Source organism: Panthera pardus, unplaced genomic scaffold (assembly GCF_024362965.1).
Source record: "Panthera pardus isolate Hobbes unplaced genomic scaffold, ASM2436296v1 HiC_scaffold_13, whole genome shotgun sequence".
NCBI lineage: Eukaryota > Metazoa > Chordata > Mammalia > Carnivora > Felidae > Panthera > Panthera pardus.
In genome coordinates, this window is record NW_026526688.1 from 193275548 (window position 1) to 193293412 (window position 17865).

At 43.6% G+C, this 17865-nt stretch overlaps 1 protein-coding gene across 7 annotated transcripts in view; it reads right to left on the reverse strand.

Moving 5' to 3' along the window:
• The window catches only part of CC2D2A (coiled-coil and C2 domain containing 2A), a 148632-nt gene that overhangs the window by 65790 nt on the left and 64977 nt on the right, over nucleotides 1–17865 (reverse strand). For all 7 annotated transcript variants that reach the window (XM_053901680.1, XM_053901679.1, XM_053901678.1 and 4 more), the window contains 5 exons: nucleotides 17434–17540; nucleotides 12927–13067; nucleotides 9580–9736; nucleotides 8734–8972; nucleotides 4767–4944 (listed from right to left, as the gene is read on the reverse strand). In XM_053901680.1, the coding sequence (XP_053757655.1) occupies nucleotides 4767–4944; nucleotides 8734–8972; nucleotides 9580–9736; nucleotides 12927–13067; nucleotides 17434–17540 (822 nt within the window). The remainder of the gene's footprint in view (nucleotides 1–4766; nucleotides 4945–8733; nucleotides 8973–9579; nucleotides 9737–12926; nucleotides 13068–17433; nucleotides 17541–17865) is intronic.

The following is a 17865-nucleotide window of genomic DNA, read 5'->3' on the forward strand; positions in this document are numbered from 1 at the left end:
ATGGTGAAATGAGAGTACAATTTAGAGTCAAACAGGCCCGGGTTTGAATTCTCTTCTGCCTCCTGACCTGCTTGGTGATGGAGTTACTCAGGATCTCGGAAGCTCATGGGGAGAATAATAGTACCTGTGGTTTTCTTTCGGGTAACATCAGATGGTGTATGTGAAGAAGCTGGTCTTGGGGTAGATAATCAGTAGGTGTTATTTCCCAGAGATCTTCTCCACGTTTGCGGGCCCCTGTCCCATCCAAACCCACATCCTCTTACATGTAGATGACCTTACCTTGCTTGCCCCATGCACGCTGTCCCACCACAGACGTCACTGTCCTTTCTACCTGCTCTCGGCGGCCTGGCTCCATGTAATTGAGTAGATAAATATGTGTGTGTAAAAAAAAAATATCTGTTTTGGACTTACTTACGTCTACAAAGGACCAATAACAACCACAGAAGTGAGCTGGCTAAGGGCTAACGAAGACACTTCTCCAAATAGGACTGTGTTCCCCACGCGGATAGTGCGGTTCTGTGGACGGGCCACGGAAATCAGGAGTGGACGTAGGAAGGAACTCAAGTAACTGCCAGCTCAGTTAAAAGGGAAAATCCCCTGAATCAGTCCACATGCCGAGAATATGAAAGCTCAAGAGGATTGATTCATAAGGAAAAATAATAATGCTAAAAGACGTAAGCATCACCCAGCAGAACCACATGATAGTTGTTGGTTCGGGCAGGTGGGGGGATAGCGACAGATACAGATGTGAATGATAAAGAAATGAAGGTGATCGTTGTAAAACTATTTTATTTCGAAATTGGATTTCATGTTTTTGGAAGGCCAAACATTTGTTGTGGAAAGATCTCAGTTGCGGAGATTTTTAGGACCTTTCTGGAGGGACTCTGGGCCTTCTCCCCTGTCCTGAGAAGTCCAGCCTCACCCACCCCTTGGGGACAGCTGTGGCTCGACTCCTTTGTACTGTCCCAGGTCCAGCTGTGTTGCTCTAATTAATTCCTTCCCCGCAATCAAACCCTGCAATCAAATCCCGCCAAGCGTCCTTGACATGGGCACTAAACCGGTCCTGTTTCTCTGTAGCTCTCTCCCTCCATCTCCCAGCTGGATTTAAAGCTCCCCTTGGGATGCCTGGGTGGCTCAGTCAGTTGGGCGTCAGGTCATGATCTCACAGCTAGTGAGTTCGAACCCCACGTGGGGCTCTGTGCTGACAGCTCAGAGCCTGGAGCCTGCTTCGGATTCTGTGTCTCCCTCTCTCTCTCTGCCTTCCCCCACCCCGCCCCCAGCTCGTGCTCTGTCTCTGTCTCTGTCTCTCTCAAAAATGAATAAACATTAAAAAATAATAATAAAGCTCCCTAAGGCAGCTCCATGGGCACCCCTCCGGCCCAGGGCTTCGAGTTCTGCACCACACTCTTGGCGTGGGATTAGACACTCAGTTGACTCTCACTCAAGCAGCGAACATTTATGGCTTGTTTGTTGGGTCACCAACGAATGCATTAAAGTTTTGAGAATCTCGGAACTCTTTCTGAAATACGTTGGGCTCTCAAGTCAGGGATTTGAGAAGACTGGCATAAACAGATGTATTCAAGGCAATTTTTTCTCACCCTCTTAAAACCGCCAGTAATTCATGAACCTTCTCTAATCTCAAACTTATAGCAATTATGTGGAAAATTTCCAAATGGCATTGTTCTATTCCTAGAGAGTTGAAATACAATAGTCCTTAGATTCATTTCATCTGGAACCACTACTCAATCATAAAAATCATGCCATTGAGCCATTATGATATGTGATTTGATCAGTTATCAAATCTCTGAGGATAGCTTAGGAATTTAGCCAAAGTTTTTTTAATTTGTGATTTTTTTTAATGTTTACTTACTTCTGAGAGACTGAGAGAGACAGAGCATGAGTGGGGGAGGGGCAGAGAGAGAGGGAGACACAGAATCTGAAGCAGGCTCCAGGCTCTGAGCTGTCAGCACAGAGCCCAACGTGAGTCTCAGACTCACAAGCAGTGAGATCATGACCTGAACCGAAGTCAGTTGCTTAACCAACTGAGCCACCCAGGGCCCCAATTTGTGATTTTTTAAAGATTACATGATTCAGCTCTTAGGGCCAAGCTAACTGCCTATGAATATATTCTTGGTGTCCCCAGGATAAAATTTTGCTTGTTTACTTAGAAAAGCCATTTCATAACATTTTAGAGAATTACTTTTTTCACAGTACTTGAAAAATATTATTTTGATTGCAACATCCGAGCCAGCTAATGTCTCAAGATGGCAAAGAGGAGAGAGGATAGAAAGCTTCCCTCCCATTTCAGAATATATGTGAAATGAGACACTGGTACTCATGGAGGTGGAAGAAGGAAAGGGTCTTTCCTTCTATGGTAATTCTGAAAATGGAGGGCTGCCCAGCAGAGAAGCCTCCATAGGCTGCCAGGGCAGAGGTGGGGGATCTGATCTCTCATGGGCACCTGCGGGGAGGGGAGGGCCTTCTCTCTGTCTTCTGTGCTCTTTTCAGGAGGGGTGTCCCCTTCCAGGGCTCCCTCTCCTTCCTACTGGCCACGTTATCATATGCTGCCCTCCCTTGCTTCACTCTGCCCCTCTATCTGCTTTCTCCTGTTAATCTTGGTCTTCCTCATGTCAGCTTTTCCTCTGCAGGGAGGAAGGGGTGGGGGGGGATGAGTCACATGGAGCTCAAATGAGCGGGCAAACTCTGAATAAATGAACTTTTTCCTATTCTGTGGACTCACATAGGGGCCTCCGGCATCCCCTCATTACTGAAGGCAGGTGACCACAAAGCATCAAGTTGGCTTCTGGAGATTGTGTTTATTTACTTTCTCCATCAAGTTTTATTCTTTTTTTTTTTTTAACATTTATTTATTTTTTGAGAGACAGAGTGTGTGCGGGGGAGGGGCAGAGAGAGAGGGAGAGAGAATCCCAAGCAGGCTCTCGCCGTCGGCGCAAAGACAGATGTGGGGCTCAACCCCACGAACCGTAAGACCATGACCTGAGCCGAAGTTGTGCACTCCACCAACTGAATCACCCAAGTTCCCCTTCCTCTACCAGTTTTAATAGGTTTTTAATGACTGAGATCTAGCTAGTGGTTGATATTCCAAATGCCAAAGAATATTCATGGCCAAGTGTTAACCAATCAGAAGAGATGTCAGCCATCTAGGAGAACAAGGTCCCGGAGGCATTAGCCTCATTCACACACCCTTTAATTAGTCTGCTGTGGCAAGGTCCAGGGGATCTTAGAAGTAGGGTCTAGGTGGCCAGGGTGGCATTTTGGGAATCCAGTACAGAAGTATTTAAATATTTTAATAATGATACAGCTGTAATTGTAATTATAGACAATGTCAATTACAACCAATAGGTAGTAACTGCCTGGAGTACAGTGTTGAGAAGGATTCTGGAGTTATATCCAGGCTCAGTGGGGGAAAAGGACCCGGTCATGTAGTTATTTCTTGCCAGGGTGGTGGATGGGAATGAGAAATTTCTGCATAAATGGCGGGTGAGGACTCGTGATTTCTGTGTGGGTGGCGGATGGCAAGCAAAGGCACGTGTGCCACATATTTGCAACTGTAGTTCACAGGCTTATTACTGTCATAAAAGAGAATTCTGTTAGCATCACAGGAAAGGATTCACCATGAGAATAACAAGTTTGGACACTGCAGTGGATTAAATAGTGTCCTCTAAAAACTGCTGTCTACCTGGAACCACAGAATGTGACCTTATTTGGAAATAGGGTTCTTACAGATATAATTAATTAGTTAAACATCTAGATGAGCTCATACTGGATTACCGTTGGCCCTAAATCCAATGAGAATGTCCTTGTAAGAGACAAAAAAAAAAAAAAGGACAGGTTGAGACAATGAGATGACCACGTGAAGATGGAGACTGTAGTGACGCTACCACAAACCAAGGGACTCCAAGGGCCACCAGGAGTGGAAGAGGCAAGGAAGGATTCACCTTTAGAACTTTTGCGGGGAGCATGGTCCTACTGAAGCCTAGATTTCAGACCTCAGGGCCTCCAGAGCTGTGAAAAAATAAGCGTCTGTTGTTTTAAGCCACCAAGTTTATGTGGCTTAGGTGGGGCAGCCCTAGGAAACTAAAACAGACCCAAATAAATACATTGCTAATGGTGGGATTTTAGGCTAGCGGTGCAATTTATTTTGGGGGGATCTTATAGCCTATAGCCACCTGTGATTATGGCAATATATTTTTTTTAACGTTTATTTATTTTTGAGACAGAGAGAGACAAAGCATGAACGGGGGAGGGTCAGAGAGAGGGAGACACAGAATCTGAAACAGGCTCCAGGCTCTGAGCTGTCAGCACAGAGCCCGACGCGGGGCTCGAACTCACAGACCGCGAGATCATGACCTGAGCCGAAGTCGGCCGCTTAACCGACTGAGCCACCCAGGCGCCCCTGATTATGGCAATATTGATTTCTGAGGTATATCATGCTAGGACCCAGGCAGACAGTGATACTGAAGTACTCTGATGAAAAAGCCAGGGAGCCCCTACTTCTCATCCCCCTTCTCCATCTTGAGGTACACACTGAGGCACCGTGGCCAGCATTTTCAGGAGGTGAGCAGGGAAACAGATCTCCTTCTGCCCTGACCGGAAGGACAGACGCGCCTCAGGGGAGACTGACCTTCTGTTCACCTTGAAAATCTATCAGGACACCAGCGTAGCCCATGGATGATTTAAAACCATCTGGTACCTGTGATCACCAAAAAAATGCTTGGGACAGTGCCTGTAATTAAAATGCATACCTGCAGTGTCAAACTCTCCGGCCAGTTGAATATTTGCAAATTGAAAATCTGTCCAAAGTGAACTCGGAAGTCTGCCCCGAGGGGCCGACTGTCGGTCCTGGACACTTCTTTGTCGTTGAAGATCACCTTTAGATATATTGAGCGTCTCTTGACGTCCTCCCTTCGCAAGACCTCCACCCTGCCAGAGGAGACCGATCGCAGATGGGTTAGTCATTGACCAGGGGAAAATGGAGTGTCTGACAAATGGGCACTGAACAGAACAAGACACCTGGAGGTGACCCTGCCGCTCATGTTACCTCTCGTTGCACCAAATCAGCCACAAGTCTCAAGGAGCATCATATAACAAATTTGATACGGACTAAGAAACGGGCACTCAAAAGGCCACAGGGTACAGAAGAACGGTGGTCCAAGCATCATCCACCGTATTACAGTGTGTTTAATTGTTTTCAAAGAAGCCCTATGTTTGCACGCCAAAGTTTTTGTTTTAGTTTTTAATTTTTTTTATTAGTTTTCTTTATTTTTTGAGAGGCAGAGAGAGACAGAGCACGTGTGGGGGAGGGGCAGAGAGAGAATGGGAGACACAGAATCCAAAGCAGGCTCCAGGCTCCGAGCTGTCAGCACAGAGCCCGAGGCGGGGCCCGAACTCATGAACCGTGAGATCATGACCTGAGCCGAAGTTGGACACTCAACTGACTGAGCCACCCAGGCGCCCCTGCACCCCGAAGTTTTAACTAAACAGAAACATAGTCCTTGCAGTTGGAGTGAATTCAATCCATAAGGGATAGTAGTCATTTATATTTGGGCGGGATGTTTTATCCTAAAAATGTAATAGCATAAAAATCAACAACACAGGAAACAACAGATGTTGGCACGATGTGGAGAAAGGGGAACCCTCTTACGCTATTGGTGGGAATGCAAACTGGTGCAGCCACTGTGGAAAACAGTGTGGAAATTCCTAAACAAGTTAAAAATAGAACTACTCTATGACCCAGCAATTGCATTACTAGTTGTTTATTCAAAGGATACAAAAATACAGATTCAAAGGGGTACATGCACCCCAATGTTTATAGCAGCTTTTTCAATAATAGCCAAATTATGGAAAAAGCCCATATGTCCATTGACTGATGAACGGATAAAGTAGATGTGGTACATATATATACCATGGAATATTACTCAGCCCAGACATCAAAAAAATGAAATCTTGGGGTGCCTGGGTAGCTCAGTCGGTTAAGCGGCCGACTTAGGCTCAGGTCATGATCTCACGGTTTGTGAGTTTGAGCCCCTCATGGGGCTCTGTGCTGACAGCTCAGAGCCTGGAGCCTGATTCAGATCGTGTGTCTCCCATTCTCTCTCTGCCCCTCCCCCATTCTCACTCTGTCTCTTTCTCTCTCTTAAAAATAAACATTAAAAAAAAAAAAATGAAGTCTTGCCATCTGCAATGACGTGGATGGAGCCGGAGTGTATTATGCTAAGCAAAATAAATCAGTCAGAGAAAGGCAAATACCATATGATCTCATTCGTATGTGAAATTTAAGAAAAAAACAGATGAACATATGGGAAGGAAAACAAAAAGAAGGAAACAAACCATAAGAGATTCTTAGCGATAGAGAACAAACTGAGGGTTGATGACCGGAGGTGGGGGGATGGGCCAAATGGGCGATGGGCACTAAGGAGGGCACTTGTTGTGATGGGCACTGGGTGTTATATGTAAGTGACGAATCACTGAATTCTACTCCTGAAACCAATATTACACTATATATTAACTAACTAGAATTTAAATAAAAATGAAAATAAAGTTATATTGCTGGATCAAGTAAAAAAATAAGCAATAAAAAATAAAATAAAGACTGACTCAGAGTAAAAAAAAAAAAAACATGTAATAGCATATTGTAACAGGTGAAATCCGCTTCTCCCGGATTCATGCTTTTCTTAACACTTTCTGACAGTGAGTACTCACTGGATGTAGGGAATTAAGAACTGTTCCTTTTTTAAAAAGGCTTTTTGAATTCCCAAAAAAAAGGTATCCCGGCAAGCATATCACCTTTATAGCCAGGAAGTTAAAAAACAAGTCAAAACCTCCAAGAACAGTCTTTAATTTTACTGTGCATATTTGTAGAGATGCCCACCCACAGCTCCAGTTATTGGTTAAGTCAATAGCTACTCAAGTTTGGTAGGAACAGGGAAAGCTTAGAAAAATAAAATAAAATCGAAATGCACTCAGGGGTTTTTGGGTGGTAAAGTCTTTTTTTAAATTGCAGTGAGGGGTGCCCGGGTGACGTGGTCAGTTAAGCCTCTGACTGGATCTCGGCTCAGGTCATGATCTCGCAGTTTGCGGGTTCGATCCCCGCATCAGGCTCTGCGTTGATGGTGTGGAGTCTGCTTGGGATTCTGTCTCTCCTTCTCTTTGCCCCTCACCCTCTTGTGCTCTCTCTCTCTCTCTCCCCAAATAAATAAACTTAAAAAAAAAATTTCAGTGAGACATACACAACATAACACTTATCATTTTAACTATTTTTTATCAAAAATAGTTAAAAAATTTATCATTTTTTAACTATTTTTGAGTGTCTCCCAGCTCAGTGGCATTAAATATATTCCTGACGTGCAACCATTGGCATGATCCTTCTCCAGAACATTTTCAGCATCCCAAATAGAAATCCTGTATCCATTCAACTGGATGGTGGTAGTTTTAACTTTTTACATCTCTGTAATTTAGGCCCATCCCAGATATGGAATTGTTCAAATGACTTCAATGTTGTTGTTGTTGTTGTTGTTTTTCTATAAAGGAATTTAACACCAAATTTCAGGAAGTATTCAAGACACCCAAAGACTTTACTCAGAGTTGTTTTATGGCTTGTTCCAGTAACCTCCTGCTACGAGCAGACCTAAGGCACCTTCTTCTGCATGGCCACCCTTATGTGAAGGCCTGATGAGAAGGTCAATCATAGTCATTGGCTTGCGGTAACTTGGGTCACAGTCCCAAATCCCAGTGAAAACAGAGAAATTCAAGACAGAGGTGTATATTCTCAGTCAAAATGAGACTCATGACAAAAGATTGCCAAATCAAGCCCCCGTTTCCCCCAAACACGATTACATGTTTTCTTAAAAACATGTAATAAAAAACCCCCATGGAATTACATATTTTGGATGTTTATTATAAAATTATATGTTATGCAATTTGTGGCTTGAAAATAGCAAATTCATTGCTGGGGAATAGTTTATTTATATGTAGTATCTGAATGCTATGAAATTGGGAGGAAAAAAGCCACAATTAAAAAAACACATTATTGGTACGTTAACAGAAGTTTGAAACTAAGGAGGCTGCAGGAAGTCTTAAACGGACATCCTAATGAATCCCCACATCCTAATTATGTCTGAGGGTGACTGAATTTATTGTATGTATAGATGTACGTGCAGAAAGTGGGGCTTCTGACTGGTTCTCTCTTAGGCATCATATGAATGACTAGAAATGTATTTCTATGTAAATCTGGAGAACAGGCATCAGATGGCTACAGGGGATACCCACAATTCCTCTGGGAGGCTTTCTGGGGCCTTCTAAGAGAGAAGCTGGCCTCTGGGGCAGGTGAAAACGAGGGTCAGTGACAGACCTGCGTGTCTGTGCCAGGTCAGTGGACAGAGGACCCATTGCTGTTACACATAAAGGCTCTACATCAAAAGCCACAAAGGCAGTGGCTATGAAGAGTGCCTCCTACAGGCAGCCTCTTTTGGTGTACTCCTGAGTGACCAGTGGGGATACCTGACGTAGGGGAACCATTTGACATCACCAAAATACGGACACACATCTTCAGTTTCATAGAGTTCAATCTATATGATACTTGCTTACAGAGTTCACGGCTCTCCTGATCAAAATGTGTCAGTCGGGAGATATACCCTCCATGTAGCGCATGCCTGCCCACCCACGAGCGCCTATCACAGGTCACCCCCACTTACACACTGAGCGTCTGCTCACCTGGGACACTGCTCGTTGGGCGTGACGCTCCCTGCCAGGCTCAGCTCCGGGACCAGCAGCGGCTCCCCAGGCCTCCTCCTGCTCCGGGCTGCCCTCTCCCTCACCTGGTGCTCCATCAGGGCCCGATCGGTGGGCTCCGGCGGGACCGGTTTCACCGGATCCTCCTCAGGATACGGCTCCCCCATCTCCTCTTCAGGATGCTCTTCGACTGCTTGCTTCTTTTTCTTCTTCTTGGCCCTCTGTTGGGCAAAAGGCAATCTAATGTCAAATAGTAATTTTGGAATTTCACTCAAGACCACAGTCTTCAGAACCAGATAGATAGACTTGGCTGCAAACCTAGCCCCACCTCAAGTAGTGGTGGGCACTCAGGCAGGTTACTAAACCTCTTGACCTCTCTGTGCCTCAGTTTTCACATCTCCAAAATGGGGACAATCATAGGAAACTCTTCCCAGGGCTTCTGAAATGAGGTAATGCTTGGAAAGCACTTAGCACAGTGCCTGGGACCCAGAAAGAGCTGAAAAACATTAGCTATTCACGGGATCATTAATATTGGGGCTAAAGGCCAAGAACACATCTTGAAATTAAAGTAAGTCTTGTGGGCCGGCATTGCAATTCACCCGATCTATAACTTACTGCCTTGGCTTCAACGTTGCAGGATTATGTGTGCAAAGTTATATGATTTTCCAGGGAAGCCTAGAAGCATCACTACCCTACATTCAATGGGTAGAGCCAGAAGGGACCCCAGTCTTCCTGTCCAGTTTCCCTCCTCGGGCCTCAAGTGGTGGCCTCCCAGACGCCTCCGGTCCCCAAGGTCAGCCCTGCTCAAGGCTAAGTGACTCGACAAACCTGGGCTTTCTTCCAGGCTTTCCACTGCTGGTATGCGGCTCTGTACGCTTCCATCTTCTGCTCATGCTCTTCCATGTGTTCTTCCAACAACTCGCTTATTTCGGCTTGAATTTCTGCTTCGTATGCTTCTTCATCTGCTTTCTGGTCAACCTTTTCCCTTTAAAATAATTTACAGGACCTTGGTTATTTCTTGAAATTCAGTAAGAGAGTAATAATAACAGCAAATACCCATATGGGGGGCAGGTCCTCCTCTGAAAGCTTTGCGCATGTTAGCTCACCACGCTGCAAGGCCGATACTACTATCATTTGCATTTTACCCACAAGGAGACTGAGGCACGGAGAGATTAAGTAACGTGCCCAAGAACACACATTTGGTGAGTGGAAGAGCTGGAATATGGGCCCAATCTATTTGCCGCCAAGCAACAATGCCACTCTGAGCTAAGTGATCCAGATGGCAATATGACACAGTCAGTGCCTGTAGACTCCCGACCGGTAATGGTAGAGTTTCATTGTACTTATTTTATTCATGCTTCAAATCTCTGAGAAACCATTTCATTATGTTACTACCGAGCCCCCAAAACTGCTGTTCTGATTTTAGATTGACAATTTGAGTTTTTCTTTGACGATTCTGCTGATACTTTATCAGGAGCTCTGCCCAGCCCAAAGCAGCGTTCCCCATAGTGTGCTTGGTGTAACATTAGTTCTGTGAGATCCCCTGCCAAAAAGGCGCTGTGGCTGAGTCAACCTGGGATTAAACAAGTGTGGTATGTTACCGAGCAGTGTGATTGTCCCGGAAGGAGGTGATAGACATGTCACCCAAACACTCCCGCCCAGCACTTTGGACTTGTTGCAGCAAATTGCCTAGGCTTAGCGATCAATGCAGTCTGGCCTGTGGGTTCTACTCCTAAAGATCCTGTCCTTTTCAGATAAACTTACTCAGGTGCCTAAGGCTGACTCAGGTTTGCTTATGTACACGTGCTTGCTTACTTACACGTGGGGCCTGGTGGGTTAGCAATTAGCAGTCCCCTAAGGCACAGGTTCTTAAAGCTCTAGGATCCTGCTGAAGAAGTCACTCGGGAAACACAATGGCACTGGAAATTTATAAACATCGGAGAAAATCTGGCTCATAAATTATGTTCCATCTCTGGCATATAGAGAACCATTTGCCTTGCTCTCTGTTCTGTAGAGGCATAAATAAACTAGCTGAAATCCTATGACTTTTGCAGGAAAAAAAATTATGCCGTATCATAAGGTGGCTAGGTGAATCAAGGGTGTAAAAAGGGGCACTCCAAAAAAATTTAGGAGGCAGCTACTTATAGGAAGAAGGGGTGTTAGGTATCACAAAAAGTGTCACCTAGAGGGGACCTTAAGGGTAAATTTCTGACAAATTTTAGTTTATCTTAAACTGAAGGAAAGAAGGAGAAAACAATTAGGTAAATAGGTTCTGCTTCTGGGTGGGAGGGGCAGCCTGGAAGATGGAATTCGGAAGCTGAAACTCTGGAATTTCTGGGAGACATCCGTGGTTTCTGTGGGACAGACTACTTGGATCTGTTTTTCATCAGCTAATATTAACTCAGCAAATACCAAGTGGCAGCTTCTCTGTTTGGGACCAGATACCCAATGGCGACCAGATCCCTGCCCTCAGGAAGCACGGTCTTGTCTTTGTCCCAGGAACTGTAGGATGGTTTCTGAGTCTGATGAAAATTATGAAATTTATAAAATTTACGAAACCCTAAAAATCACAATTTGCAGCTATCTTTGGCTAAAGCATGACTCTCTTCAAAGTAAAGTATCAGATAATTGCCCATATTTTTTACTTTTCATGTCGATGTATAGCATAACACTTACTTTCAACAAACAGTCAGGAAGGGACCAAAACCAGCAGCAGAGACACTCTTTAATTAATATACAGAATATGGTTTTGTTGCGATGACTCTACTTTTAATCATGTATCAAAGTCTAGTGGATTAGGTAGCATACCTGATATCAAAGCATACTTTCTCCGCACCATATACAAAGATCTATTCCAAACGGACTAAAGACGAATGAGAAACATAAAACTACAAAGATTATAGAGACAATATAATAGAACATCTACTTGACTCAGGGGAACAATTTCTAAAGCAGCATACAAAAACACCAATCATGAAAGAAAAGATGAACGTATTGTATCTGTGTAAAATGAGGAATTTCTATCATGAAAAAGCAGCAGAAGGGAATAAGGAGACAAGTACAGAGTAGGAGAGGGGATCTGCAATGCACATCAACAAAGGGCCCATGTCCAGGATAGATGCCAAACTCCTACCAATTATGAAAAAGATACAAAGGCAAACAGTTCAGTTCAAAAATCTACAAAAGCCTTGAACAGACAGAGGAAATCAAAGTGGACAATTTATGAATGGGAAGTTAGAAATTAAACCATGCTATCGGACCTCGTGACCGATAAACCAGGTGACCTCGATGGCACGAGTGATATGGACCTACAGGAACACGGCTCAAAGTATAAATCGGCACAACCACTCTGGAAAAGTGTAATCAGCACGTGAGTATTAGAGAGGCGCATCTCCTAAGACTCAACAATTTCACTTCTGGGTATGTTTCAGGAGCGCTTAGGCACGTGTACCTTAAAAGACACATATAAAGTACTTATAGAAGTGCTGTCTTGTAATAGACGAGAAACGGAATCAACTCAAATGTCCATCAACAGTAAAGTGAACAAGTTCTGTTGTATTCATATAATGAATGCATATAGTAAATCAACTATAGCTATAAAGTAGCTGAATCTCATGCAGTATTAAAGAACACATTACAAAGAGTACATACAACCTAATCTCAGTTGTGGATCCATCAAATACAGGTGATATTAAACTACATATTTTTAGGAATTACAGGTAGATGGAAAACCTAGAAATAAAAACAAGGAAATCATAAAAGTCTGGAAAATGGTAACTTCTGGGATGAAGGGGGAAGGAGGAGGGGTTAAGAACATAGGGGCTGCTCAGGTGCCTGTAATGTCCTATTTCTTTCCCTGGGGAGTGGTCATATTGTTATTTACTTGTCATTTCTTATTCAAAAAAATTTTTTTAAGAGAGAGAGCATGAGGGTGTGAGCAGCGGAGGGGCAGAAGGAGAGGGAGAAAGAGAATCTTAAGCAGGCTCCACAGCGCTCAGCACAGAGTCCAACGCGGGGCTCGATCCCATGACGGTGAGACCATGACCTGAGCTGAAATTAAGAGTTGGACACTCCACTGACTGAGCCACCCAGGCGTTCCTATTTGTAATTATTTTTCAAACTGTACCCATGTTTTACACATTTTCTCAATAAAACAATCTTTGAAAAAAGCTTACTTTCTCAAAACAAGTTTCAAGGGTGTATTTGTAAACCTCTGAAATTCTCGAAGGGATTTCATCTCCTTCCAAACTTTTATGATGGTTTTAAGCAACATTCGATCTTTTTCTTGTTCAGCGTCACGCAGTTTTCTTGTTTGCCTAGAAGATTGAACATGTTGATATATGTTAAAAAGTTATGCAGGTAGGTGTGTAAATTAAAAAGGAAATTAATAATGCTGTAGCGACTGGATATTTAATCTGATACCTATAATACTTCTTAAGTACTAGAAATCCAAAAATATGAGTGGAAATTTGAAGACCATAGGATGCCAATCTGTTTCAAGAGGTTATTTGATTTGGTTTTCTCTAGGTGAACTTGAAGTCAGTTAAACTAAATCACCTTCTGAACTTGTTATTAATAATACTATGTTCCCTTAAACAAACAGCCACCTTTGAAGTTATAATAATAAGAGGCCCAGTAAACTCAGTTCTCATGGACTAAATTATTGTAGACATAGGAAAATGTTACTGTCCCCGTTAACAACAAACATTAAAATCTGTCTTTGTTAACACAAATCACAAGTTCTAATGTTGCTCGCTGCCCGCCTTGGTGAGTTTTCAGTGCTAACTAGATTAAAAATATTTTTAGCTTGATTTGAAGAGGCATCAGTTGGAAATGTTTTCATTTTTATTCCCATTATTTAAAGTGCTTGGGAATTATTCAATCCCTTACTTTAAGCCCTCTCTATGAATGATAGTCAAATCCAGAACCCAAATGTACTCTATTATGCTATTAATCAATTAGTTAACTAGACAATTTTTCTTTTCTTGAGCAAGTAGCAGGTGTCATTCCAGGTGATTCAGAATGTCTAAGACTGGAAGTGTCTCTGTCCTCAAGGAATTTACAACTTAGCTCAGGAATCAGATACATAGATAAATGACTACAATATACAAGGTGAGATTCGCCTAAGATAGTGCCGTAGAAAACCACGGAGGCAGGGTCCCATGAATTAGCACCTCCTGACCTCCAGAAGGAAACCTGAGTCTGGAGGTTGCACTTGTGATGACCCAGTCTGTGGAGATGGTACAGAGAAGCACAGAGGTCTAGGTTCCCAGTCATTCAACTGCTGGCTCCGGAAAAAGAAGATGGTGGAAGACGACAGCCAGTTAGTGGTTGGGTGGCCAAGATTCGGGATTCTCTGAAGACCTCACAGAAACAAGAAAGCAATGAACTAAGAAACATTCTTCTTGGGAAGCAGTGAAGCATGTGGTTAAGGGCACAGATGTTGGAACCTGACTCTGTAGGTTGAGACCCTGGGTCTCTCATCTGTGAGCTGGCCTAGCAAACAACTTAACTTCTCCCTGCCTCATCTGTAAGCTAGGGGTGCTCACAGAATCTACTTCACAGGGTTGTTGAGAGGAGTGTTAATGCTAGAACTGTGCCCGACATCTGGTAAGTGGTCCGCCAAGTGTTACCTGTCACTATCAAGTGGTCTGTGTTCTTGTGCCCTTAGCTGCTACCTCCCCGGCCTCCTTTTTAAAAACTGCAGTATAAAATTATCTTACTGAATTCTAGGACACGTTGAGGCTTTCTGACATATTTCCTATTTCCTTTTTTAGTACCTGACAAAATAGTTTCTCAGAAATGCTAAAAATGAACTCTTAGCAAAAAAAATTTGACATCTGAGCTACAGAAGCAAAGCATCACAAAAGAATATTTAACGACCAGTTGTGGTCAGGGCTCTGGAGGAAAAGGCAAAGGCAGTTTTGCCCGGGGAGTCAGGTAACACTTTTCTGAAACTTGGTGCAGATGGGGTCTGGAGTGTGGATGAGGGTGTCAGCCCTGAGGTGAAACTCTGGGAGTTCACTGGCCTCTCTGGATGATCTTTCCAACCACGGGACTGGATTCCTCTCAGGAGGAAATGCAGATTAATAAAGAAAAGAAAAAGAAAAACCCTGTGAGGGACTTAGAACATTTAGAAGCTGGGCAGAGAAGGATGATAGAGGCAGGATGGTGGGAAGGACAGGTAGAAGGAGAGGGGTGCGGACATCCAAGAGAGGGTGGCCTAGGGAGGGGAGGGGAAGAAATACATCACAAAAGTCCCCTCTGGTGACAAGGCCCTTCGCTGTCAAGAGGCCAGGTAGCAGGAGGGGCTTGGCAAGACGGAGGTCCCTAGGGACCGTGGCCAGATCGCCTCAGAGGAAAAGCGGGTGGGTGAATGAGGATGGGTTCCAGTGAACGGGATGGGAGGGAGCCGAGCAGAAAGATTGGTTCATGTTTGCCACAAGTTTGGCTGTGAAGGGAAACACAGAGAGAAAGCCGTAGCCAGATGGGGCTCTAGGGTGGCAGAATTTTTACATGTTCAAGTCTGAGTAGGTCTGAGGGTTAAGAGCCAGTAGGGAGAGTGAAATACAATGTCTCCCTGTCTTGCACCCACAAGGTGCTTCCTTCCTTGTCCAGCTGGTTGCAGCTCAGAGGGCCAGCAACGCGGTTGTGATGCCATTTACAGAAAAGAAGATGGAAAATGATGGAAAATGCTTGCTGTGGAGCTGTGCTGGCTGTTGACTCGGCCGATGCCCGGCGGGGGCTCACCCGGCCTCTGGTCAGGTCAGCAGCCGCACACGGGCCCGCTTGAGGGGACATGTGGGAACAGGCCGTCTGCTTTGAACTGGTTTCAGCAATAGTTAAACATCAGTAAAAGACTAAAACCCACTCTTTCACGGGGCCAGAAATGCTGAGCCGCAGAGCTGTTCATCCCCACGGGCAGCAGAAAGACCACACTGGCTCTGCCACCCACGGGCCCCCGGCACGGTCTGTGCACCTTACACACCGTTCTGCCAGCTTCCAAATGCTGATTAATAAATACAAGTCGATAGAAAACCACTTCTGTGTTCAGAACAGCTTTTTGTCCCTTTCTTACCCAATGTATGCGAAAACAAAAATTATCTTCACAAAGAGGCTGCCAGCTGGGTTTTTTTGTTTTAGCATAAATAAGAATTTTCATTTCATTTTATTTTTTTAAAGTTTATTTACTTTGAGAGGGAGAGAGAGTGCGAGCAGGGGAGGGGCAGAGAGAGAGAGAGGGAGAGAATCTCAAGTAGGCTCTGACAAAGCAGAACTCATTAACTGTGAAATCATGACCTGAGCTGAAATCAAGAGTCGAATGCTTAACTGACCGAGCCACCCAGGTGCCCCAAGAATTTTTATTTTAAAATATACTCTTCATGCATTTACAATGACAATATCTCAATGTCACTAATTTCCACTTTGCTGGAAGAACTAACTGAAGGCTCGGTTGTAAAAAGAATTAATTCCTGTTCTAAGAATTTATCCTGTGGAAATGTACAGGTACATAAATATATATACACACAGGAATGTCAATTAGAGCACAGTTTCAGCATAAAAAATAGGACCAGTACAAATGCCTCTCAACAGGGGACATAGCATCTATACAATGTCAGCCTTTAAATAATGATACGGACCTAGATGTCCTGCAATAAGAAAAGGTCTGAGATGCATTTTGCATAGAAAACAAGTTGTGAGATGGTAAATGCAATGGTTCCTTAAACAAAATACAAACACATAAACACATCTGTGTATGTGTGCGTGAGTATATACACGTGTATGTACAGGTGGAGAAATCTGTTTATCGTGATTTTCCCTGAGGGATGGGACTCCAGAAGATAGTCACCTTCTACATTCTGTATTTCCTTCTTGTTTGGCAATAATCAGGCTTCAATTTTTGAATTTTAATTATGAAAAATGCCCCCAAATAGAAAAATATATGTCACATATAATTGGGACACTTGTTCACATTTTGATATATTTACTCAGGGCCATTTGTTTTTGGCCAAAATGTCATAGTTACAGGTGAAGACCTCTTGAGTTTCATTCCCTTCTCTCCCTCCCTAGAGGAAGCAGCCGGCACCTGTGTCTTTTCTGTCCAAGTGTACCACACACGGGTGTGCCTACAACAGACGAGCGTTGTGTTGGGTATTCTTTAGGGTTCATGAGCCATATGACACAGCGAGTCTCCTCTTAACACCTGGATGTTTTCACTCAACGTTGTTTTATCCATATTGGTACACAGAGATCTAAGTCAGTTTAACTGTGGTGTAGATGTTCAGTGTAAGACTATACCAGACGTGTTCATTCTGGGATAGGGTTATTCTTAGTTCCTCACTTTTGTAAATGATGCTATGAAATCCCGAATTTCTGCGTCCCAGCTTGTGGGCACTTTCCACACTTTGCTAGCGTGTGGTCGGGCTCCTCTCTAAAGTGGTGGCTGTAACGATGTTCATTTACATCAGTGGAGTGTGTGAGTCACAATATCCACATCCTCATTCTTTTACTGGATTTCAAATTTGGTGTTAATATGACGGATATATCTCATTATTTCATTTGACTCAATGTCTCATGTATTCAGTGCATTCAGAAAAAACGAAAAAAAAAAAAAGCTTTCAACAAGTATGCATCTAACAAGGGAAGAAAAAGTAGAAGTTACAACGACAGACTTATACTCACCGAATTTCAGATTTATACTCATTGATAGTTTTTTGGGTCGTATCAAGAGACTTATGAGTTTTTTCCGGGTTAAGTCCTGTCTGAACAGCATTTCTTAGAGCTTGGAGCTTAAAAAAATGGATAAAAGTTTTGAGTTAGAAACTCTATTGCCTACTGCAAATTACATGCCCCAAACCACCCACCTCTCCAGGGCAAAATGATGCCAACAAGTCTGTGAATGGGTGTTCAGGCATCCAGCTGTTCCCACACTTTCACCAAAATGAACTCTGACAGAGAGCTATTTATTCTATTCTTTTTAAAAAAATTTTAATATTTATTTATATTTGAGAGAGACAGAGACAGTGCGTGAACAGAGGGGCAGAGAGAGACGGAGACACAGAATCCGAAGCAAGCTCCAGGCTCTGAGCTGTCAGCAAAGAACCCGATGTGGGG